General features: G+C 37.8%; 1 protein-coding gene across 1 annotated transcript in view; it reads right to left on the bottom strand.

Moving 5' to 3' along the window:
- Positions 1-27,261, bottom strand: part of ZNHIT6 (zinc finger HIT-type containing 6) — a 55,723-nt gene that overhangs the window by 23,949 nt on the left and 4,513 nt on the right. Inside the window, 2 exon segments of the mRNA XM_084874436.1 lie at positions 2,102-2,170; positions 19,463-19,566. Of these exon segments, the coding sequence (XP_084730562.1) occupies positions 2,102-2,170; positions 19,463-19,566 (173 nt within the window).

Below are 27,261 nucleotides of genomic sequence, written 5' to 3'. Positions count from 1 at the left end.
GAAGCCAGAGGTCCCGGACATCCTCTAAGGGCTCCCAGATTGGAGAGTGTGCAGGTTGGGCTGAGGGACCCCCCCCCTCCCTTGCACAAATTTTGTGCACCAGGCATCTGGCATTTTTATATACTACTAGAGGCCCGGTGCAGGAAATTTGTGCATGGGATGGGGGGTGTCCCTCAGCCCAGCCTGCACCCTCTCCAATCTGGGACCCGTCGAGGGATGTTAAACTGCCCATTTAGACCAGATCCCACCAAGAGGGGCAGTTCGACATCCCTCTCACAATCCAGGACTGCTGACTCCCAACTGCTCGCCTGCCTGCCTTCCTGATTGCCCCTAACCACTTCTGCCTGTCAGCCTGATCACCCCCTAACCACTCCCATGCCAGCCTGATTGATGTCTAACAGCTCCCTGCCAGACTGTTTGCCTCAAACTTCCCTCCTCTGCCAGCCTGGCCACCCTTAACTGCCCTCCCCTGCTGCCATTTTGTGTCCACATGGGGGCAGCCATCTTGTGTGTTGGAGTGATAGTTAATCTACATATTAATCTTTTTTTAGGATAGAGGCCTAGTGCATGGGTGGGGGCCAGCTGGTTTGCCCTGAAGGGTGTCCCAGATCAGGGTGGGGGTTCCCTTGGGGAGTCGGGCAGCCTGGGCGAGTGGTCTGTGTGGTTTGCAGGTCAGCCATGCCCCCTGGCGACCCAAGGAGAGGCCCTGATATCTGGAATTTATTTACCTTTTACAATTGAAACTTTGTAGCTTGGAGAGGAGCCAAACCCCCTGCTCACTCTGGCTGCCACCATTTCTGTTTGGTTTTATATATCTTCTATAATTGAAACTTTGTAGCCTTGAGCGGAGGCCTAGGCTGGCCAGGATGTATGGAAAGCTTGGCTTCCTCTATTGAAACCCAAGCCTCTCAACTGCTTTCTGTGGCTGCAGCCATCTTGGTTGGGGTTAATTTGCATACTCACTCTGATTGGCTGGTGGGCATGGCTTGGGCGTGGCTTGAGGAGTGATGGTTAATTTGCATATTGCTCTTTTATTAGTTAGGATTATGATAAATAGCTCTATCTGAAAATGTTAAGTCTTTTCACTGTCTCTTGTTTGGTATGCACCTTCAAATAAAGTTTTTCAACTAAAATCTATGACAATGACAAGAAGGGGCACTATTCTATCTAATAACAATGGAATATACAAATTGACTGTCACCCCGCAACAAAGACGGCAGCGGCCGAAACCGGTTTGGCTCAGTAGATAGAGCGTCGGTCCTCGGACTGGAAGGTCCCGGGTTCGATTCCGGTCAAGGGCATGTACTGTGGTTGTGGACACATCCCCGGTGGGGGGTGTGCAGGAGGCAGCTGGTCGATGTTTCTCTCTCATCGATGTTTCTAGCTCTCTATGTCTCTCCCTTCCTCTCTGTAAAAAATCAATAAAATATATTTAAAAAAAAAAAAAAAAAAAAAAAAAAAAAGATGGCAGCGGCTGAGCAGGGACACTTGTGTTCCATCCTGCCTTGGCTGCTCCAGGCCTCAGGGTAGTGCACACGCGCAGGTGCAGAGCACCCGGGGCTGGTCGGATGCCTGCTATGAGGGGGATGCAGGGAGCAGAGGGAGCTACAGGAGGGTGGCAGGGCCAGAGCGAAGGCAGCGGCCAGAGTGAGGTCCGGGTCCCGGGTGTTGGAGGGAAGCCAGTGCCAGTAGCCAGGGGAAGAAAAGCCAATTCTTGCATGGATCTTTGTACACTGAGCCTCTAGTCTATTATATTTAGATATATGCTAAATATATTAACTAAAAAGCAACTTTTTTAAAGTTTTCATAACCCAAAAATCAAATTGTATACAAGCATTAAAACTTTTAAATGATACTTGAAAATGTTCATAATATGGAAAAAAGATAAAAACTACCTATGTAACTTATTTCCAATTATGAGTATACATATGTACATTTCTAAAATAATGTATTTGCTGCACAAAATAGTAATCCCTGCTGATGTTTGCATTTCATTGTATCAATACACCACAACTTAGCTATCCATTCCTACCACTAACACACATTTATTAACATCACATTTAAGTTAACAAATTCTTAATAGATAGTGGTGATACTATACCTTTTTTCTATGTACACAGCTTGACTCTGAGGAAACTGGAGCTTCACATGCCAACAAAACTGTTGTTTTCTAAGAGAGAAAATAATCATATGAGGCTCAAGATAGTCAATAAATGAACACAAATCAAACTTCTTAAATTTGTTTTCAGAGAATAGTTATAAAAGTATTCTTAGTTTTTAATGTGTATTTTCTGCTAAGAGTTATTACTTTTTTCTAGGATTTTTAGAGGCTATGTTTTTCAAGCAATATACTTTCAAGAGTTTTTAAGGAAAATGAAGTGAATCAGTTCTAAATTCCAAGGACTTCATATTCCCAAATTAAAAGGCAATTTCTCCTAATTCAGGGGCATTTGAGATCAGTGTGCTACTACTTAAAGTTTACAAATAAAATTTCCTCATGGCTAAATACAATGAGCTGATGTCTCTGCCTGACTAGTCTGGAAATTAGGTGAATGAAGTATTGTCTGGTTGAGACCAGCTGGCTGCAGATACACTTATGAGCCATGAGTATGTGCATTCAGTAGCAAAACAGCAGACAAGTCGGTTGCTAAGCAGAATGCACTCTAGGCTAGAATTCCTGTGCTTTCAAGTCTAAACTTTGATACAAAATGGACGGTAATAACTAAATGTCTGACTTTAGAAAAATGACGGTATGTTCTATTTAACATATCTAAATTTGGTGACACTAGACACCATTCCTTTAAAAAAATATTTAACGCTGTTCAAAACTTTAATCTATCACAGAAATTTAAGTATTTTCACTACATGATGGTTTTACACATTCTTTCCTTGCTTAGAAGAAATTTCTAACAACCCACTTGCCAGCAGCATGCCAAAGCAATGGTCAGCATCTTCTACAATCTATGCCTTAGCCACATGGCCCCCAAATCTAAAATAATTTTTGTTTAATACAAGTTAGTAGAGTATCTCCCATCAAAAATTTATATGATTTAGTTCAGGGGTGGGGAACTTTTTTTTTTTTTTTTGCCAAGGACCATTTAGATATTTATAACATCATTCATAGGCCATACAAGTTTATCAGCTTAAAAATGAGGCTGCTATAATTGGTTAAACACTTAATTAACTCACCCCTAATGCTTTACCAGAGCCAGACCAAATGATTTTGTGGGCCTTATATAGCCCGCAGGCTTGAGGTTCTCCACCCATGATTAGTCAAACGTTTTCAAAAGAAAATGACTATAAAATCAAGTAAAAATCCTTCTACTAGGATAATTTATCAGAGATCTGTTTATGGAAGTTTTCTTTAATAAAAGGACAGATTTTGGCACTAACTAGAAAAAAATATGCTTGATTATGCTTATGTCGATAGTGCCATTTATCATATAACAATCAATCTTGTTTAATATTATTTTTGATAGAACGAGGTTGTATAGCACCCTTTACTAATTTAAAGGCCAAATGTCTAATATCTCAAAGGAAAAAAAACACACTATAAATTCTGAATGCAGATACAGCAGTTACTGGTTTCAAATAAATAATTCTTCCCAAAGAAAATACCTTGCAATGTTTGTTACCTGTGAAACTGACATAGAACAATATCACCATCAAGTCACTGAAAGTTATCACATTTCTCTCATTGTAAGAAATAAACTGATATTTTAATCTTAATGTATAAGAGTTCCTTTCTAAACATATTTGTTTTTCCATGTTAAGTTACAGGGGGGAAATTCTGAACTTGTCATCTTATGGAATTATAAATCATAATCACCACAAGTATTGCTTGAGTAATTTCAAGAACCATTTACTTTAACATTCAGTAGGTCCTAAATACCTTTAGAAAGTACTCAACATTCCAAAAACAAGAGAACAAACCTTGGAAATAATTTTGTTTGCTGTAGTTAACTACTTGTGGTTACAAGGAAGTCAGTCATTACTGTGTAATTATATCTACACTAGAGACCTGGTGCACGAATTAAGTGTATGGGTGCGGCCCCTCGGCCTGGCCTGTGATCAGGGCTAACTGGGGCGGTCTGGCCCAGTCCCACTCAGGGCCGGCCATGGAGAAGGATCACGGGAGGTTGGCTGTGGGAGCACACTGACCACAGGGGCAGCTCCTGCATTGAGCGTCTGTCCCATGGTGGTCAGTGCACATCATGGCGACTGGTCATAATGGTCACTTAGGCTTTTATATATATAGACTAGAGGCCCAGTGCACGAAATTCATGCACTGGGGGCTGGGGGGGAAAGGTCCATCTGCCTGGCCTGCGCCCTCTCGCAGTTCAGGAGCCTTGTGACTGATCATCCCATAAAGGAAGGCCCTGCCCACTACTGCCAGCTGGGTAGTTTGGGCCTCCCTCTTTGGGGTGATCCCGGAGCCTCCCGGCCAGTGGCCTGGGCCTCCCTCTGCGGGGTGATCTCGGGGCGATGATGGGGCCCCCTAACCAATTCCATTGCACCAGCCTTGGAAGCGGCCGTCAGTGCTGAGTTGCTGCGGTGCCCGTGGCAGTGGCAGTGGCAGTGAGTGTTGGGTCACCACAGCACCCGTGGCGGGGGTAATCAGTGCTGCGTTGCCACAGCACATGTGACCCAGGAGGGAACGAGAGGTCAGCAGTTCAGCCCGCTTGCCAGTCCCTGCCCAGCTGAGCCTGCTGCGCACACAGCCTGGCATTTGGTCATCTGTTCGATTGTTTTGGACGTTACAAACCCTGGCTCTTTATATATTAGGATTGCTAAATTATGACTACAGGTTATTGATATGGTTGATGATTCTTTGTACTGTTCTTTAATCCAATTTCCTTCTTATCATCAGAGGTAACTATCTTGAGGTTGGGTGTGTATTCTTACCATATTTGGTTTTATATCTATATCTATCTGTAAATAGTATACTATTTTGTGTGACATTAACATTTATTTTAATGTTATCATACTCTAAATATCCCATGCCTTGTTTTCATTTATATAATGGATTTAGAGGTTTATTTATGAAAAATATACATTAGTTCATTAATTTTAACTGTTTGTAAAGTATCCCATTGTGTGAAGAATGTGAAATCTATCCATTCTCTACTGATAGACATTATGACTACTTCCAATTTATTACCACTTGTTTTTTCAAATTAAATCATAGTTAAGAAAAAAATAAAAGAATATCCCCAGGGATCAGACTATCATTTACCTCAACTGGTATACGGAACTAAATGTTATTTTTTTAGTCTATGGTGTAATATAAGAGGCATTTAAGAGCAGTAATTCAGAACCCAGTGTGTGTGTGCATGTTTTGGGGAGGAGGGCAGTAATTCAGAGTAAAAGATTTAAGTGAAGGAATGGGCAAAGAGAGGTTAAAGAGTGTTACATAGGAATTCCTAAAATGAGCAAGTTAATTATCTCTAAACTAGTTTCCAATTCTTTGGTGTTCCTAAAACTGACATAATCTGTAATGGCCAATCCAATCTCTTCCTAAATCTCACAAAATTAAGTTCGTTTCCCATATTTCATTATTATATACTATAATATATAAAAAATATATACATAACGAAAATCCCAAACTATGAATAATGTCTTCTAAAAGAAAATACTTTGTAAAAAAAAAAAAAAAAAAATTAAGTTTAATGCTTCAGTATCTTTGGGCATATGTGAAATTGTTTTCTGTATTTTGCATTATTTTGTAAAGACAGATTCCAAAAAGCAGAATCATTAGAATAGAGCAGGGTTTTTCAACCTCAGCAGGGCTGACATTTTGAACCAGATCATTCCTCTTTTGGAGGTAGGCAGTACACATGATGTTTAGCAGCATCCCAGGTCTCCACCTATGAGATGACACTGTCAATACTCACTCTCCCAGCTGTGACACATAAAAATGCTCCCAAATATTGCAAATGTCCTCTGGAAGGCAAAATCATCACTGCTTGAGAACCACAGAGACAGAAGTTTAAACATTTACTATTACTCCTAATGCATTAGAACTATTCTAAATTTGGCAAAATGACTGCCACTATAATAATGTCATTGTGTTCCTGCAATATTTACCAATATTCTCAATATTAAAAATACTGAAGGGAATGGGTGAAAAAAGTGAAGGAACTAAGGAAAAAAACACCACAAAAATCCTCAAACCTCATAGACAATATTATGGTTATTAGAACAGGGAAATGGATGAGGGAGGCAGGATTGGATAAAGGGGAATAAATAGTGATGGAAAGAAACATGACTTGGGTTAGTGAACACAATACAGATGATGTATTATAGAATTGTAAATTATATAGGTTTAATTATAATGTAATTTAAACCTATATGATTTTATTAACGAATGTAATCCCAATCAATTAAAAAAATAATACTGTACTCCAAGGCATATGTTTAGAGTTTGACAATTACTGGTGAAGTAATTGTGGCCAGTTATTAAATCTAATGTTGCCTTCTGGACAACCTGACAAAGTAACAGAAACACTGAGTCCCATGAAACTGAAGTAAGCATTCATGGATAGCAAGCTTTTTCTCTTCCTCCTCAAATATCAAAACACACACACATTATGCATTCTCAACGGGGATAGCAAATTGGTTCCTGGGAGGGTAAAAATAATCCTAGATATTATAATGGTTTGTGTTCTCCCAAAGGGCCACTGTACATTAACAAATACACAGTATATTTGTGGTAACAAAATACCATGCAGGATAATTAGAGGGTAAATATCTAAAAAGGCCCTTTGGGAGGCAATAATGAAAAAAAAAAGGTTGAGGAACACTTAGATGATACATATCTTATATAAGGAAAATAAATGTTATTTATACGTACTTGGTTTTAGAGAGAAGAAAGCCACTCCTCCAAGGTCATTATTCAGCTTAAAAGTGACAGTATAATCTACTCTACTATTAGGAACTTACCAGATTTGAAAATTCAACAACAAACCATGTATTTTTCTGTATTAATTCAAAAGTATTTCAATTATATTTTATTTTAAAAATTTGTCTTAATACTTTAAAATCCTCTTAAAGAGTTATAGTTATACTAGCAATCCCATACCACCATCCTCCTTCCTAATCCATCACTATACTTTGATAAATGGACCCACACCCATCTCCAGGGATATCCACTTACTGGTGGATATTCTCCTGGAGAAAATAGCTCAGGATTGGGCAGATGGCCTAGGTGGTCTAATAAAAAAGAATTTTAGGTTTCTTGTTTAGTATGCTGGGAGAGAAGAACTCTTGGATATTTACTGTAATCCAAACTGTTACTGCGAGCATCCTATAACCATAAGGATACAGCTGACAGCACAGAGGAGACTATGGAGAATCAGCAATAAACTAGGTCCCTGATAATATACTTGAGTGGCAATATCTATTAAACCTGAAGTCCATCCTACTTCTGGACGTTCAATTATAAGAGCCAATAATACACACTTTTTATAGCTCAACCAGTCTGAATTAGGTATTTAATTTATGCAACAGAAAGCATCCTGATACAAAATATTAAAGTGTTGTTGTTCTTTCTAGATTTCATCTTTCATTTCTAAGCAACAGAAAAAGAAGATAGACTAATGTGTAAATTGCCAACTATTATAAAACTTGGAAGCAGCAAATAACACATGAAGGAATTTCAAGAAAAAATGTGTATAAACTGTAAAATCCTATGTATGAATGACAGAGTGGGAGGGGAGGAGGGGGAGGAGAGAGACACACACACACACACACACACACACACACACACACACTGATTGGTTGCCTCCCTCACCCCCTCCCCACCTCCCTACTGTGGGGCCGGGGATCAAATCTGAAAACCAGGTATATGCCCTTGACCAGGAATTGAACCCAAGACCCTTCGGTGCAGGGGCCAACACTCTAACCACAATATATTTTAATTTAAAGCAGAAAGAAAATCTACCAAATTTTGAAACCTTCAAGAAAAAAAAAAAAAAAACATACAAAAAAGCATACAAAATTATCTAACCCTTTACTCACAGGCATTTTATCTTTTTTAATGTATTTCAAGATCAAAATTTGAAGTTTAAAAAAAACACAAAAAACTAGTCCCCATAAAATAATCCATCTATTTTCTTAGAGCTGGTACCATAATAACTTTTTTTGGAAGACTGAATACAAATGATCTGTGTAGTTATTTAGCATAGATTAAAATTACTGCAATTGAGGAGAATCAAAACCAAAATTTTATGTCTCACATCATTATAAAAATACTTTGAAAAATTCCAGTTATATATTATATTTTGCTTTTTAATTTTTAATTTATTTTTAAAAATATATTTTATTGATTTTATACAGAGAGGAAGGGAGAGAGATAGTTAGAAACATCGATGAGAGAGAGTCATTGATCAGCTGCCTCTTGCACACTCCCTACTGGGGATGTGCCCGCAACCAAGGTACATGCCCTTGACCGGAATCGAACCTGGGACCCTTCAGTCCCCAAGCCGACACTCTATCCATTGAGCCAAACCGGTCCCGGCTACATTTTGCTTTTTAAAAATTAGTTTCACCACTAGATAATAATAACAGGAAACAAGTTAAGTATGTGGTATTGGCTTTAGTAGACTGTATATTAAGAAAATGGATGTAGTAGGGGATGATCAAAATAAAAAAGAACATTTTGCTTCAAATAACTAATAAATACTTGAGCAGTTAACAAAGCAAAGCAGTTCTCAACTGGAAGTGGTACCAATCTGGGATGTGGGGGCATTTAGAAATGGCTGGGTAGTTTTGACTGTTCCAACACTGGGGAATACTTTAGACATTTAGTGGGCAGGGACCAGAAATGCTAATCTTCCTGGACTGCATGGGAAAATCCCACACAACAAAAAACTGTCCTGTTGAAAATGCCAGTAGAGTCCCTACTAAGAAACACTAGAATGCAGAAGGGAGAGCAGATATATGCATACCAAAATCTGAATACCAGCACTAAATGCTGGCATCTGTTTCATATTAACTGTGGAAAAAGTATGTACTACAGGAATTCTGGCAAAGGAGAAATAATGGAGAAGATGAGCTACTTTCACAAATGGCTAAGAAATAGCAAAGGGGAAGACATCCTAGGATTAAGAATAGTGACCAGCCTGGGTACATTTAGTTGAATCCATTAGGGAATTAGGTGGGGACTATGAAGATCCATATTTATTATGGATCCTCATAGAACAGGAAACTTTTCTAATCAGAGTATAGCTGTAGCTAAACTCTCTGGCACGGCATATAAGGTCCCAAAAGGCCCAGCCCCATTCCCTACCCACAGCACTCCAGGAGTACTCCTCGGAGGATTTACTATGTCAGAGCAGTGGCTACACGACGTGTGTTTGCTGACTTGACTTGTCTTCCACTGAATGACCTACTTGAGAAAAAGGACAGTGACTTCCTGGCACATAAGTGGTTTTCAGGTAGAGGTAAACAGCAAATCCACCTGGTATTTTTTTTTTTTAAAAATTAAAGACAATTTTTTAGACCACTTTTAGAGTCACAGCAAAATCAAAAGGAAAATACAGAGATTTCCCAGATAGCCTCTGTCCTCACAAATGCATATCCTCATCTAGTGCTTTTTAAAAATAAGGATGTCTAAGCTCTACCCTTTGCTCAAGGAATTAGTAATTCTCTTGATCAGTACAGGTTTATCTGCATTTTGAAATTATGACAGGCATTTTAGATTGAAAACTGGCACTATTACTGTCCCCCTCTTACAAAAATGGCAACAGGTACAGAGAATTAACTTGCCAAGAAAACTCCTTACACATAAAGATTACATTTTGTCATGTTTAATACAAAATTAACATTCAATAATTAACTAGTATATTATCATTCCTCTTTAAAAAAGCAAATATACCAAGGATGAGTTATGTTATTTTGCTTAATGAGAAACACTTGAAACATTATATTTCCAACTTTCTGAAAGTTAGCAATTTCAAGTGGGGTCAGGGATAAGAAATGGTAGTTAATTTTAGGCCAGGCAATGGGGTACAACACCTGAAAGCTTCAGATAACCCAAGGCCAGGAGATGAGATGATAAATTTCACCTACTGACAATTCTGCCCATGGTCAGTGAGGTATCTCTGTGCTAATGACTTCTGTGGGCGCAGAAGCATTAAAGGGTTCTGAGCAGATGACCATCGCCCTACCTGGCAGCAGTGGATAAGTGTGACTGAGGTGAAGAGCTGCTGACGGTAGGGAGAGTACTTAGAATTCCTCAATGGTCCAGGGAGAGACAAGCTGGGCTTGATGGGAAAATATAGAAGGTAAAGAAAGGAACATATTCCAGAGGCACATCATGAAGGAGCAGGCTTGGTTGACTAGGGAAGGACTCCCTTAAGTGAACCAGTTTGGAACTGCAAGATGATCCAGAAAGTTTGTTTTCCATTTCCATGAATACTGGTTAACTGCTGTTGTGGAAAGGCACATTCTCTATGAAACTACATCATAGGAACTTCCTATATGTCTACATGGCCTCAGTGAGGAAATGCATAATTGGGGAATCATTAGATTTCTATTCTTTCACACTGTTTTTATAAGTCTCTGCAGACGCTCTGAAATTATTCCATCAAATTCTATCAAAGCTGTTATGGCAGAGAAACAGAAGAGCTAAACATTTTCAATCAGTTACCAAGTTTGTACTAAGCACCTATTATGTAATCTTCCACAGATCATTGCAAAATCCACTGTTCCCTCTCATGACCACAACTACTAAACCCATCATTTCATTTTCTGTTGCTCTCTCCTTTCTAGTCAGTTTGCAGAAAAGTACAAAACTATATAACTTATAAGATACCATGCAAAAAAAAAAAAAGCACTATATTACCAAACAATTGTTCAGGAAAAAAGTCCTACTGCCTCTTCCAGAGGTAGATGGGTATATATATAAACTCAATATAACTAGAATGTTGTAATTTTACCAAAGAACAAAAACTAATTTTTAAAATCCATAATAGGTTATTTCTTTACAAGAGAGACATCTAGTGGTTAGCTTCTAAAACAGAACTGGAGCTCAAATATTAATTCACACATTTGTTTAATAATGGGCACATTTTACTATCTTAATATGTAAATCTAAGAGAGATCCATACACAGAAAACTAAAGATCCCTGGGCCAAAAGGAAGCTAAAATCTCAGTTATAAGCTAACAGTGCTAAATGATTGGTAAGGAGGACTGGACTCCTAGAACTGAGGGGAGTTGGAGACAAAGTGGGGATTTGAGTTAAAAGTTGGGTCCATTGTTGGGGAATGGGTGGTTAGCCCACAGGAGTCCAAACTAGGAGTTATGCTAAAGATATTACTGGGGAAGCATCTCAGTGCAATTCTTTTTTCCAATTGAAAAGTTGAAGTACATTCTCCACCTCACTGCCAACTGTTCAGATCTTTAAAGCCAGTGAGATATAGGAACTTATGTAAAAAAAAAAAAAAATGAGACATGTTATCCAAGCACAATCATACAGTTTCCAAGTTTGATACCCATGGCTTCCTGTAGCAAAACACTAAAAACAATTAAAAGAGGGACAGCCATGGGTAACATATGGAATTTCATATAGTATCAGAGTACTTATCAAAGACTATATTTACCAGTCAGAATGTATAATGGTCCTGCCCACAGTTATCAATGTCTCTTTAAATTATTATTCTATTCAATTTATTTTTAATATGTTTTATTGATTTCAGAGTCAAAGGGAGAGGGAGAGAGAGAAACATCAATGATGACAGAAATCATTGATTGGCTGCCTCCTGCATGCCCCCTTCTTAGAATTGAGCCTGCAACTTGGACATGTGCTTGATCGGGAATCAAACCATGACCTCCTGGTTCATAGGTCGACACTCAACCACTGACCCACAGCGGCTGGGCTAAATTATTATTTTTTAAAATTCATTTTCTTATTCTTAAAATATCCTTTATATGCACCTAGTCTAAATATTCAAAAAGATACAAAAGGGCACCTAATACTCATCCTTGTCCATCTCTATTCAGTTTCCTTCCCTTAAGATATTCACTGTTACCAGTTTATAATATAAGCACATATCTAAAAAAAAAACAAACAACTTTATTTTCACACAATGTAGCATATAATGAACATAGTCCTGCATCTATCTTATTTCACTTAATATTTCTAGCAGTTAATCCACATTAGTACATTTACAGCTGTTTCATTTTTTTTCAATCCTACCTAATAAGAGTAATATACAAATTAACCATCACTCCACTACGCCCACCAGCCAATCAGAGCAAGTATGCAAATTAACCCCAACCAAGATGGCTGCAGCCACAGAGAGCAGTTGAGAGGCTTGGATTTCCCTGGCAATAGAGGAAGCCAAGCTTTCCACACACCCTGGCCTGTCTAGGCCTCCACTCAAGGATACAAAGTTTCAATTATAGAAGATAAAGCTCAAGAAAAATGGGGGCAGCCAGGGAGCTGGAGAACAGGCTAGGGTTGTCCCCAGCAACGGAGAAAGCCAAGCTTACAACCTGCCCTGGCTGGCCTACGCCTCTACTCAAGGATACAAAGTTTCAATTATAGAAGGTAAACAAATCCAAACAGAAATGGCGTCAGCCACGGAGCCAGCAGGAGGCTTGGCTCTGCTCCAGAATACAAAGTTTCAATTGTAGAAGGTAAATAAATTCCAGATACCAGGGCCTCAGCTTGGGTTGCTGGGGGGCATGGCTGACCTGCAAACCACTATAGGCCCCTTGCCCAGGGAACCCACACATTGATCCGGGATACCCTTCAGGGCAAATCAGCTGGCCCCCACCCATGCACCAGGCCTCTATCCTATCTAATAAAAGAGTAATACGCAGATTGACCATCACTCCAACACACAAGATGGCTGCCCCCATGTGGTCAAAGATCCTGCCCCTATGTGAACACAAGATGGCCACCACAAGATGGCCAGCAGTTGGGAGGCACCAGTCCTGCAAGAAAGGGCAGTCGAGAGGGACCAGGTCTGCAAGGGAGGGCAGTTGGAGGCCATGAACCCTGCAGGGAAGGGCAGTTAGGGGTGACCAGGCCAACAGAGGAGGGAAGTTGGGGGCAAACAGGCTGACAGGGAGCAATTAGACATCAATCAGGCTGGCATGGGAGTGGTTAGGAGTCTCCAGTTTATGTGGTCCAGGGTCTTGCCTCATGTTACCCAGTAACAGTTGAAACACACGCTTCTTGATTATCCAGACTGGCAAGGCCTCCAGACCATGTGTATCTAAGCATTCCATTATGATTTTCAGTTCCTGCTTCCTTTTGGCCCTAAGATTTTTCTTACTTTATGATGAACTCACTATGTTTGTTCTATTTCTCTCCAAGGTTTCTTACTATATGCTATTGGGAAGGTTTTCAAATTACCTTCTCTACTATCCTGCCTTAATTGTTAAAAATAAGCACTGGCCCCAGTACAAAGGTAAGGTCATTAGTGGGAAAGAGGTGGGTCAGCATGACTCAAACTGAGATCACAGAATTAATTCAGTGAAAAACACACTGCCCACTAGCAAAGGGAGACAACAAGGAAACTTGTCCACCCCAGCTTGGACTCTAGGGACAAAATAAGGCAGATGGGGTAGGGAGAACGGTTTCAATTGAGAATGCCTAATTATAGCTTTCTCAAATGGGTTTGAGGTTCAGTTTATTACTAATAGTACAGTCTGAGAAACTTCAGAATCAGAAATTAAAGAGGGTCCTATGTTGGTATCACAGAGTATCTGACATAAGCAAATGCATACTACCTTCTATATACACTTGAGTTCATAATTACATTTTAGAAAAAAAACAAAAAACCAACACAATGAAACAATCCATTATAATCAAGAATCTATAGAAACATGAGACCAAGATGGTGGCATAAGTGAACACCTAAACTGCTGCCTTGCACAACAATTTTAAAACTACAACTAAAAGACAGAATAGACAACAGCCAGAGCTAGGAAAGCTAGCTCTCAGAGTGGAAATTCTACAACTAGTAGGAAAGAATGGGGCACACGGAGACTCAGAGGACCTGCAAAAGACTGAGGTACGGAGACGTGCGCACAGAGAGGGTGGGCAGCTGAGTTTCTCTAGTGCTAGGGAGATGGAAGCTTCCTCCGCATGCACTGAATCCCAGTTCTGGGCGAGACCCTGGGGACCCAGACTCATACGGGGGGAGTCTAGACTGTCAGAAAAAGAGAGGAGCGCATGGAAACTCAGGAGAGCCATGAAAGGAAGAGCTGCACGAAGAGGACTGCTGAGTGTGCTGCTGGCTTTCTCTAGCGGGAAGAAGATAGAAGCTCTCGACTGCGCTGAACTCCAATTTCAGGTGAGATTCTGGGAATTCAGATTCATTAGGGGAGAAACTGGACTGTCTGGCAGGGGGCGAAACTCGAGGGCGGCTTTCTCTCAGAGGTGCTTGTAGCCATTACTGAGGGTCATTGAGAATAAGATTCTATCTAAAAGACCAAATAGATTTGGGAAAGAAACAGAACTTCTAGAAATAAAAAACACAACTGAAACAAACAACATGGGCTAAAGACTAGGTTAATTAGACACAGATGAGGAGAGAATATAACTTGGATAATATAGCTGAATAAATTACCAAGAATGTAGCAAAGACAAATAAATAAGAGATTAAGACAATTCATTTGAATTTTCCAGAACTACCATACAAATCCCAAGGAAGATAAAAAAGAAATCACATGAAGACACATATCATAGTGAAACTACAAAACTTCAAAGACAAAGATCTTAAAAGCAAATAAATAAAACATCTTTTTGGGGTTATAGCCCTATATTGATAGGATATATGCTTTTTTCTTATTAATGCATAAGGGTTTTTTTGTCACATATGTTAAAGATTTCCTTTTTTTTTTTTTTGTTCAGTTAGTCTTTTGAGATTATTATGGTCTTTTTTGCCATATATATTTTTTTTAATTTTATGTAAATTTTGAGCTACCAAGCTAGGCTCAATTATCCCTTAACTTTTTGTTGTTTGTGAAAGTTATCCATTCTGATGCTCCTACAAATTCATAAGTTTTCTAAAATTCATTGCTATTAAATACATTTTTTACCTCCCAGACTGATGAGTGTTACATCCCACTTTGACTAGAAAATGAAAATTACAGTTATTTTTTTTTTAAATTCACGTCACATAATTTTTCACGTGACTTTAGGAAATTCAGAGTGATACTGGTCCTAAACACCCAAGTTAGAATGAAACTATGTTACTAAGGTACCTATTGTGCTTGCTGCTACATAACTTGTTGACAGTTCTACAGAGGTAATAAGTCATAATGACACATTAGTAACACTTAATATAGGGGTATTTAAATATTTTTAAAACCACTGTTCTTTTGAAATAATTTCAAACTTTATAGAAAGCTACCCAAAGAAATCTTCACCCAGATTGCTCAAAAGTTATTATTTGAATATTTTATTTTAAATAAGTAAAATATGAGTTTTTTACTATATTACAGTTCAAGCTGCTGAAACAAACTAAGGACCAAGTTAATACCTAGGGAGTAATAATAATAATCTTGTAGTAGTATCAAAATCTGAAATCAACGATTCCATAATCCCCCAATCTCACTGGGTTTTTTCCCCTTCTTCTCTTTATCTTTTTTTCTTCCTACCCTCCCTCCCTCTCTCCCTCTTTTTCTTTCTCTCTTTATCCCTCCCTCCCTCCCTCCTTCCCTCCCTAAATCATTTTTAATTGATTTCTACAGAGAGAGGAAGGGAAAGGAATAGAGATAGAAACATCAATGAGAGAGGAACATCATTGATAGGCTGCCTCCTACATGCCCCACCACGATTGAGCCTACAATCTGGGCACCTGCCCTAACCAGGAATCAAACTGGTAACCTCCTGGTTCCTGGGTTAACACTCACCCATGAACCACACTAACCCAGCTCAAAGTTTTTTCTTAACTCCTTGTGCAGTAAAACCTGGCTGAGTCCATTTATAGTCATTATTTACCCATTATAATGTGAACCGTTTCAGGTGTCACTTCAGAAACAGTATTGTCTGATTATGCAATGCTGTCACAGACCTCCTAGGAGTGAATATTCCCCCAATTGCCCCTCCCCTATTGGCCTGATCTCGCCCCCAACTGCCCTCCCCTGCCAGCCTGGTCGCCCACAACTGCCTTCCCCTGCCAGCCATCTTGTGGCGGCCATCTTGTGCTAACGGTGCATGAGAACGTCATGTGAGGACATCGCACGAGGGCATGACACCACGGAGGTTTTTATTATATAGGAAATAATATAGTAAACTATATCCCCAGGATTTCAGGTAAGGAAATATAGACCTTTAATTGGCACTGTATATTATTTACTAAGGGACAGGTACTACAGTATTATTTTATTCAATCCTCAGTAAATTTGATTTTACACAAAATCACCTCAGTGCACCAAATGGTAGAGGCAATATTTAAATAGAGGTTTATATGAGTCAAAGCCTTAACCACTTTTGAAAGTTGAAAATGCGTTTCTTCAAAACACAGGAGAGAACAGAGGTGAAAAGAATTATTTTAAAAAAGTTAGTAGTTGCTTCATCACTCCTTTCAACTAGTCACACTCTCATCATCTATAACTTTGGTCATTTTCATATAAATGGCTGAGAAAACACAGTATCCCAAAGAAAGTACTTCTAAGTGGGCTTTTTCCCCCTCTACTCTTAAAATACATGACTTTCATTATTTATCTTGTTACTTACATTCTACCTTTTAGCAACCAAAATTTTCTATAATGCTGATTTTGCCATGCTTTAAGTTCAGTAAATATGTCTTCTATAGTCATCTAAATCAGTGCTTCTCAAACAAGGGTGATATTGCCCCTCTTCTCTGCCTCCACCTCAGGGGACACCTGGCAATGTCTGGAGACATTTTTTGATGTCACAACAAAGCATGTATGTGTGTGTGTATGTTTGTGTGTTTTTGCTACCAACATTTAGAGGGTAGAGGCCAGGGATACTGCTAAACATACCAAAATGCAGAAGATAGCCCACAATAAAGAATTCTCTGGCTCAAAACATCAACAGTGCCAAGATTTATATCACTGATGAAAATGCTGAACAAGAATGAACATAATATTGAGATTAAAGAGATTACCAAGATGATTAATGAGTAATAAATATTCTTTAAGCTGGGAACTCCTGTTAATACTTTTTATTATTCATCCAACATCTTAAGTCAGACATTTTAAAATTCAGTTAGTAGAAAAACCGTTTTCATTTAAAAATATAACAGGTCATTTAACAATTAACAAAGGGAAAAATTATGTTACATAGATTAAAAATTTTTCCCGCACTGAACTGATTCCCAAAATGATTTTACAAATGATAGATCATCTTAACTCAGCAGACTGCATTAAAGTCTAATGTTACAATTAAATTTTTAGATATCACTCTGAAACTTGTGAGCAAATATTCCATATCTCACTAGCAATTAAATGAAATAAAATTAAAACAAAATATTTTCACCTTTAAAATGGGTAAAAAAAAAAATTTGTTTTTAATACTCACTTGAGGATATTTTTCTCATTGATTTTTAAGAGAGAGTGTGGGAGGGAAGAAAAAGGAAGGGAGAGAGGGAGAGAAAAACAGAGGGAGGGAGGGAGAGAGAGAGAGAGAGAGAGAGAGAGAGAGAGAGAGAGAGAGAGAGAGAAACACTGATTGGTTGCCTTCCCACACACACCCCAACCAGGCTGGGGATCCAACAAGCAAACTTGGTTCTATGGACCAGCGCTTCAACCACTGAGCCAAACTGGCCAGGGTGGTAAAAGTGTTTTAAAAAAGAGATAACTTTTTTATGCTTGCAGGATATTCAGTGAGATATTTAAACAGATATTTTCATGTAGTATTACCAATAGAAATGAAAACTGGTTTAACCCTAATTTATTACTAGCCCCAGTTTATAGATGAGGAAACTGAGGCACAAAGTAAGACCACATAGCTAGGAAAGGCTGATGAGAGGAAATTTGAACTCAGGCAGATTGGTCTAGTTTTTGCTCTTAACCACTCCAATTTTATTATCTCTGTGTTTTACAGATTTTTTAAACAATTTTTAACATGTATCAAAAATGGAAGGTAAAATTAAAGGATAAACTGACTGATGAAAATGTTCAAATGTATGTAACAGAGCTAGAAGAGATATAAATAGGCACATCTGAAAAGAAATAAAAATTTAAAAGATCAGCCTCTCTAATGATCAGACCAAAAAAGTTTAAATATTCAATTAAAGTGCAGTATAACTAAGATTTCTGATGAAGGTACAAAGTGGTACTTTTTTAGGGAAAATAAAGTTTCTCAAAAATAAGTTTCTCGAAAAAGTTTAAACCCATGTAGTCTCTGACCCATTAATTCTGTTTTCTAGGAACTAATCCTACAGATAAAGTCACATAAGCACCCAAAATAATCTATTCAATGATATTTATTACATTATTTGTAACAATTAAAAACTAGAAATAAGCTAAATGTGCATGAATATGGGAATAATTAAATTATTATACAGTAGTCATAGCTGGAACAGACAACTTAAAAATAATGAGGCAGATTTACATTAACAAGAAAAGCAGTCTATATTATATTTTTAAAAGGAAAAAGACTAATTGGAGAAAAATAAAAAGTGTGTGCCTTTATTTTTGTTAAGGCACAAACCAGTCACCTTAAATTTCAAACATATTATGTCAATTTCCAGATATTTTAGTTTCAAAATGTACAAAGGAATCATCTCACATTTAATAAATGAAGGCATTACTTTACTTCTGGAAGCCAACCAGGAAAAAGGAAAACCACCTTTACAAATATTTATGACTTGAAACATACAAAAAAAAAAAAGTGGATAACATCACCTTCTTATAATAAAACATGTTGAAAAGGTAGAAGGTTTAAATAATAATCTGATGATCTGTCTTTTCAATTTATGAAGTAGTAAAATTGGAAGGAATCTTAGATTTTACTTAGTACAACCTCCACATCTTACAGATGAGGCCTAGAAATAGGAAGTAATTTGTACAAGTTCTTACATATACTAAGAGACTAAAGAAGAAGGGATTCCATTGTTGTTTGTTTTACTCTAAATCCAGAATCTTGACTTTTGAAAGGCATTACTCAATAATTTAGTGGGCTACTTACAATGTTCTGAAATCCTTACAGTACTCTGTACTGTTGGAGCTTTTTTGATCTCTAGCTCTTTCAGAAAGCAGCAAACTAAACTCTGTTGTATTACCTGTACTCACATTCACTGCAGAGTAAAAGTTTCCCAAGTCTTTTTCTTTCCCCTCACTGGCTCTCAAAAGAAATCTTAAGTTTTATCTTCTAAATGTTTATTTTCCATTTCTATAGTCATCTTTTCATAGACTAATAACAAACAGCTCACAGACCACACTACTGGTACCTCTGTGTCAAACTAAAACTTAAAAAATGTTCCTGATAAAATCAGAACACCGGATAGACTAAGGAAGACGTTAGGAACTTACTTCTTATCGAAAAATGTTGAATTTTCTTTCCTCTTGGTAAAACCATTGGGTAGAAGTTTTAAGTTAATACCTTGCCTTCGGGCACGATTTTTCATAAAGCACATCTAACAACAACAAATACAGACAAATTAATTTTAAAATTCCTTAAATTTCACAAGTGAATAAAATAATGTTCAAAATATAATAGTTAAGATGTATTGAATGCTTATATTTTACCAACTGTGCTAAGCAACACTGTTGTTTATACTCACAATACTATGAGACAGGTACTACCATTACCCCCATTTTAGCAGTGAAAATTCATAAGATACCAACATTATACAACTTAAAAAAAATCTTATTTTATTAATTCTTACCCAAGAACATTTTTCCATTGATTTTTTAGAGTGGAAGAGTGAGGGAAAGACAGAGAGAAATAGCAGATGTAAGAGAAACACATCCATGAGCCTGCAACCATAGTATGTGCCCTTGATTGGAATCAAACCCGGGACCCTTTGGTCCAAAAGCTGACACTCTATCCACAGAATCAAACCGGCTAGGGGTATACAACTATTTCTGAGAGAGCCTATATTCAAACCCAGGTCTGTGTAATTCCAGAGCCTGTGCTTTTACCCGTACACTCTATAAGCCAAGAGAAGGATTAAAAAAAGAAAGAAAAAAAGGAAAATAAAAAAAAAAAGAAAGACATTATAGGTGTAGTTACCTATATAGTTCTTTCTCTTTTATTTATTTGTTGTTGCTGTTGTTAATCCTCACCTGATTAGATGAAGTGATTTGGTAAACAAGGCAGTGGAAAACACTCAATAGGTACACAAAAAAATTTGTTTTAATGAGGATAGTTTAACAGACCTCTGGGATACCATCAAAGGTAATGACATTCACATCAAAGATGTACCAAAAGGAAAAGAGAGAGCAAGGGATTAAAAATCTATCAGATGAAATAATGGATGAAAACTTCCCTATCTTGAAAAAGAAAATAGACATATAAGTCCAGGAAGTGCAGACAGTCCCAACCAAAACAAAATCAAAGAAGCCCACACCAAGAAATATCATAATTAAAATCCCAAAGGCTAAAGACAAAAAAATCTTAAAGGCAGCAAGAGAAAAGCAATTAGTTATCTAAAAGGGAGCTCCCATAAAATTTTCAGCTGATTTTCTCAATAGAAACTTTACAGGCCAAAAGACATTGGCACAAAATATTAAAAGTAATTAAAAGCAAGGATTTACAACCAATATTACTCTACCCAGCAAGGTAATGATTTAAAATGGAAAGAGATAAAGAGCTTCCCAGAGGAGAATCCAAGATGGCGGCATAGGTAACACCTAACTGCAGCCTCACACAACAATTTCAATAAAATACAACTAAAATACAAAATGGACATTACCCAGAACTACAGGAAAGTCGACTGACTGGAAATTCTACAATGAGAAGGAGAAAGAAAACCAGAAGGAAAATCAGAGGAGCTGTAAAAGCCTAAGGTACGGAGACACGTTGCACATGGAGAGGACAGAGCCAGAGAGAAGGGGGAGGCTGAGTGCCTGGCTGGCGTTCCCTAGCGGGAAGGAGATAAAAGTTCCGGACTGTGCTGAACCCCACATCCGACAGCAGTGAACCCCAGTTCTAGACCAGACCCTGGGGACCCAGGCTCCTACAGAGGGAGCCTGGGCTGTAAGGCGGAAACCCAGGGGAGCGGAGAAAGGCAGAGCCCCCGGAGGTGCGCACATTGCGCGCAGAGGATGGACCGCTGACTCTGCTGCTAAATTGCCCTAGCGGGAAGGAGACAAAAGCTCCGGTCTGTGCTGAGCCACAGTTCTGACTGCATTGAACCCCAGTTCTAGGCCAGACCCTGGTAACCCAGGCTCATACAGAGGGAGCCTGGGCTGTAAGGCAGAAACCCAGGGGAGCGGAGAAAGGCAGAGCCCCCAGAGGCGCGCACATTGCACGTAGAGAACGGGCAGTTGACTGTGCCGCTGGATTGCCCTAGCGGGAAGGAGACAAAAACTCCAGACTGCTCTGAACCCCACTTCCAACTGAACTGAACCCCAGTTCCGGCTCATTTGGGGAGAGCCTAGACTGTTTAGTAGCACGCGAAACTCAAGGGCACCTTACTCTCAGAGGTGCTTGCAATGAGTACTGAAGGACCCTGAGGAACACTGAGACTCAGGAGCCTCATAGGGCGTGGCTGACGGAAGCCAAGGCTGTAGGCTCCACCCTGAAACTCCCCCCCATCCAAGCTGAACACAGAGACTTTTAAGGCTACCAACTCAGGGAAGCTGTGAAAATGCCGAGACAAAGAAACAGATCACAAATGAAAGAAATGGAGGACAAAAAGCAACTGGATATAGAGTTCAAAACCACGCTTATAAGGTTTTTCAAGAATCTCCTAGAAAAGGCTGATAAAATAAACGAGACCTATGAGGATATGAAAAGGGATCAACTAGAAATAATAAAGGATCAACAAGAAATAAGGAATCAACAAGAAATAATAAGTGATCAACAAGAAATAACGAATACATTGTCTGAAATAAAAAATATTATACAGAGTCCTATAAACAGAATGGAAGATCACAAGAATGAAGTCAAAGATTTGGAAAATAAAGAGCCAGAAGATACTCCTCTGCAGAAGCAAGAAGACAAGAGAATCCAGAAAGTTGAAGATAATGTAAGAAACCTCTGGGACAACTTCAAGCGAACCAACATCAGAATTATGGGGGTCCCAGAAGAAGAGAGAGAGCAAGATACCGAAAACATACTGAAAGAAATAATGACAGAAAACTTCCCCCACCTGTTGAAAGAATTAGACCTACAAGGCCAGGAAGTGCACAGAACCCCAAACAAAAGGAATCCAAAGAGGACCAGACCAAGACACATCATAATTAAAATTCCAAGAGCAAAAGACAAAGAGAGAATATTAAAAGCAGCAAGAGAGAAATAGGTAGTTACCTAAAAAGGAGCACCCATATGATTGTCAGCTGATTTCTCAACAGAAACCATGCAGGCCAGACGGGAATGGCAAGAAATATTCAAGGTGATGAATAACAAGAACCTACAGCCAAAAATACTATACCCAGCAAAGCTATCACTCAGAATCGAAGGCCAGATAAAGAGCTTCACAAATAAAAAAATAAAAAAAAAAGCTAAACCAGAATTATATCACTGCCAAACCAGAATTATATGAATTGCTGAAGGGGGTTCTTTAGGAAGAGGAAGAAAATAAATATAAAAATTATGAACAAATATGTAACTATCAACAAGTGAATCTAAAAACCAAGAGAATTAAAAAATCTGATGAACAATATAAACTGGTGAATATAATAGAATCAGAGGTATGAAGGGGAGTGAACTGATGATTCTTGGGGAAAAGAGGAGTGGGGAGTGTGGGAAGAGACTGAACACAAACTGTGTACCTATGGATGAGGACAATGGGGGGTGGGGAAAGGGCAGAGGGTTGGGTGGGAACCTGATGGAGGGGAGCAATGGAGGGAGAAAAAAAAATGAGGAACATTTGTAATAATATGAACAATAAAGATTAAAAACAAACAAACAAACAAAAAAAGAGCTTCCCAGGTTAAAAAAAAAAAGCTCAATGAGTTCATCACCCTGAAATCATACAACAAAACAAATTTTAAAGCGACTTCTTTAAGAAAAAAAAGATTTAAAAAAATGAGTAATAAGATGATGGTAATATATATACCTATCAATAATTAACTTTAAATATAAATGGTTACATGCTTCAATCAAAAGACATGAGATGGCTAAATGGTAAGAAAAAAAGACCCATACATATGCTGCCTACAGAGACCTACTTCAGATTAAAAAAAAAATCACAAAAACTGAAAGTAAAGAAATGGAAAGTATTATTTCATGCAAATGGAAACAAAGGAAAAAAATTTGGGGGAACAATAGTTCTATCAGACAAAACAGAGTTTAAAACAAAGGCTGTATATAACAAGAGATCAGGAAGGGCCCAGCAATTCAACTTCTGGGTATTAACCAAAGAAAGCCAAAACACTAACTTGAAAAGACAAATACATCCCTATATTCACTGAAACATTTATAATAACCAAGATATGAAAGCAATCTAAGTGTCCATCAATTGAGAACTGGTAAAGAAGCTGAGGTGCACATATAAAATGAAATATTACTCAGCCCTAAAAGAACAAACTCTTGCCTTTTGTGACAACATGGGTGGACCTAGTGGTTATTCTGCTAAGTTAAATATGTTCAAGAAAGACAAATACCATATGATTTCAAATATGTGTGTAATCTGAAAAACAAAACAAATAAACAAACAAAAAAACCCAGAAACAAACTTATAGAAACAGAGAACAAACTGCTGATTGCCAGGTGCGAGGGGTGTTCTAACGTCATGTGTCATAGCATAGTCGCCTAGAAGTTCGTCTGGATGGTAGTTCTTCTGTTCAGTCGATTTGCTTATTACAATTTTATTATTATATTATACAATAGATGGTTCCCTAAACTGATATAAAACTTTTCAAATGATAAAAATGGTTTGCTGTGCCGAAATTGTTTGTATGAACAATGTAGATTATTTGCATTCCTTCTGGGAGTCTGGGATTTGGTACAAGCTGGCAGAGGGTGCTTGTGCAATCAGTTCCCAATAAAAGCCTTACACAGTGAGTCTCTAATGGTGTTCCCTGGTAGACAACACTTCACATATGTTATCACAGCTCACTGCCAAAGGAATTAACTGTACTGTGTGATTCCAAAGGCAGAGGATTCTTGGAAACTTGTATTTGAATTACTCCAGACTTTACCCCACATGCTTTTTCATTTTGCTAATTTTACTCTGTACCCTTTCATTGTAATAATATAGCCATGAGTACAAATGTATGCCGAGTTCTGTGAATCCTTCTAGCAAATTCCTTCTATCAAGCCAAGGGTAAAATTGGGACTTGCAACAAAAATATATTCTGTCATCACTAGTATCTGACTTTGAATTGGAAGTCCTAGCTTTTTCAATAAGGAGAGAGGGGGACAGAGAGAAAAGGAGAGTGAGGGAGAGAGAGAAGGGAGGGAGAGTGAGAGAGACAGAGATCAAAATATTAAGGATAGGAAGAAATTGTGATGAATTATTTACAGAAAAAAAAACCTAAATAATTTATAGATAAGATACTGGAATAGATTATAATATGGCTGCTCATTATAAAATAAACAATAACAAAAAATCATTCATAAATACCAGCAAAGAGATAATAAAATTAAAATGCTATTTAAATTAGCATGAAAAAATTGTGCCCAGAAATAAATTTAGTAAGAAATGTGCACGACCCCACTGAGAAAATTAGAGAGATATTAAAGAAGACACAAATAAATGCAGAGATACAACACAACCAAGGATTTAAAGATTCAATGCTAAAAAGATGTCTCATCACTCAAGTTATTTTACTATGAAATAAATGGAACCCCAATCAAAAAATGCTCAGGTTGGGGCAGGAAGAACTGTAGAACCAACAGGCTGATTTTTCCAATTTATAGAGAATTACAAAGCATATAGCCATACTCTCGAAAATGAACAAAGAGGGAGGACTTGCTCCATTAGATAGGTTTCAATAAAAACAAATAAACAAAAAATTACAACAACAAAAACCACTGCTACAATAACTGGTGTAGATAGTGGAATAGCCAGAAACTGACCCAAACATATATGGATGCTTGATATATGACAAATATGGTCTTGCAGAGCAATAATGAAAAGATGAACTTTTCAATAAATGGTGCTAATAAAAAAAATAAATAAATAAAATAAAATAAAATAAATGGTGCTAGTAAGAGTGGATTATTCATATGGAAAATTAAATGGGATCTCCACTTGCCATGTTACACAAAAATTAATTCCAGGTAGTTTACAGCTATAAATGTGAGAGGCAACACTAAAAGCTTTTAGAAAATAACTATGAGAGAACTTTATAACTTCCAGGTAGGTAAGGATTTTTTTATAAACACATAAAACTATGAACAAAACATGATAAATTTGACTATATTAACATCAAGAACATTTATTTACCACAAGACACTATAGAGTGAGAAAAAAAAAACAAAAAGCAAAGTATGGAATAAGATATTTACAGCACAGACAACCAACAACCAGCATCCAAGAAATACAAAGAATTCCTAAAAACCAGTAAGAAGAAAGCTAACCAATGAAAAGATGAGCAAAAGTCTTAAACAGGCATTCCACAAAAGAGAAAATCCAAATGGCCAATAAAATATTTGAAAGGTGTTCAATCTCATTAGGAATCAAGAGAACTGCAAATTAAAAACCACAATAAAATTATGCAGCCATCTAATGGACAAGTTTTTTTTTTAAAAAAATGTATTTTTATTGACTTTGGAAAGGAAGAGAGAGGGAGAGATAGAAACATCAATGATGAGAATCATTGATTGGCTGCTTTCTGCACACCCCAAACTGAGGATCGAGCTCGCAACCCAGGTATGTGTTTCTCACTAGAATCAAACTCTAATCTCCTGTCATAGGATGATACTCAACCACTTAGCCACATCGGCTGGGCAACAAAAATTTTAAAACTTTGACCACATCAAATATTGGACAGGATGTGACAATAGGTGCCATTTACGCTCTACTGGGAACTGGTATAACCACTTTAGAAAATGTTTTGGTAACACCTAGTCAAACTGAAGATATGTACACTCCACAACAAAGCAATTCCACTCCCAGATATAAACCCCAGAAAAACATGTGCGCACGCAAACTACAATTCATAAACAAATGGTTCATAGTAGCATTGTTTCTAATTTTTTTCTCTTGTTATTACAGAAAACTCAAAGTCTACCAAGAGAAGAATGGATAAATTGTGGCACAGTTTTAAACTAGAAAATTATTCAGAAATAACAATGGATTAGAGAAGGGCACAAGGGGGAGCAGGGAACTTTTGAGAAGCAGGTGATGCTCTAATTTTAGACTTGAATGGTCATTAGATGGATGTTAACTTTATAATTATTCATTAGACAGTGTATTTCTTTTATGCTTTTTTTTTATGTGCATGCCATACTTCACAATAAAAAGAAAAAATTAAAGAGCAATTTATCTTTTAAGTAGAATTCTAATTAAGCTTAAGGAAAAAAGATGATGCACGATAATCTTTCTTTCAGATACATGTCATATCATTTCTGTACTAAAAACACCAATAAAACGTGTTTAAAAGGCCGAAACCGGTATGGCTCAGTGGATAGAGCGTCAGTCTGTGTACTGAAAGGTCCCAGGTTTGATTCCGGGCAAGGGCATGTACATTGGTTGCGGGCACATCCCTAGTAAGGGACGTGCAGGAAGCAACTGGTTGATGTTTCTCTCTCATCGATGTTTCTAGCTCTCTATCCCTACCCCTTCCTCTCTGTAAAAAAATCAATAAAATAAAAAACAAACAAACAAAAAAGCGTGTTTAAAGGTATTAAAATTCTACAACTTCAATCTTAAAATAGTGTCTGAAAAAAATGGACATAATTCCATGACATGATTTAATATTATTAAAGAATTTCTGGAACAATAGCTGCTGCAAAATATTTCAAACATGTAAGCTTTAATTTTGAATAGTGCTCAGTGAATGAAAAAGGATGAGCTCTGGCTGGTGCACTCAGCTGGTTAGAGCATCATCTCATACACCAACAGGTCTTAGGGTGGATTCCCTAGGACACACATACCTAGGTTTTGGGTTCGGTCCTCAAATGGGGCATGCATGAAAGGCAACAAATCGATGTTTCTCATTTTCTCTCTCTTCCTTCCTCTATCTAAAATCCATAAACACATGCTCAGATGAGG

Source organism: Pipistrellus hanaki (genome assembly GCF_964339955.1).
Source record: "Pipistrellus hanaki genome assembly, chromosome: 2".
Lineage (NCBI taxonomy): Eukaryota > Metazoa > Chordata > Mammalia > Chiroptera > Vespertilionidae > Pipistrellus > Pipistrellus hanaki.
The sequence above is the reverse complement of the archived record's forward strand: the minus strand, read 5'-3'. Positions and strand labels throughout refer to the sequence as shown.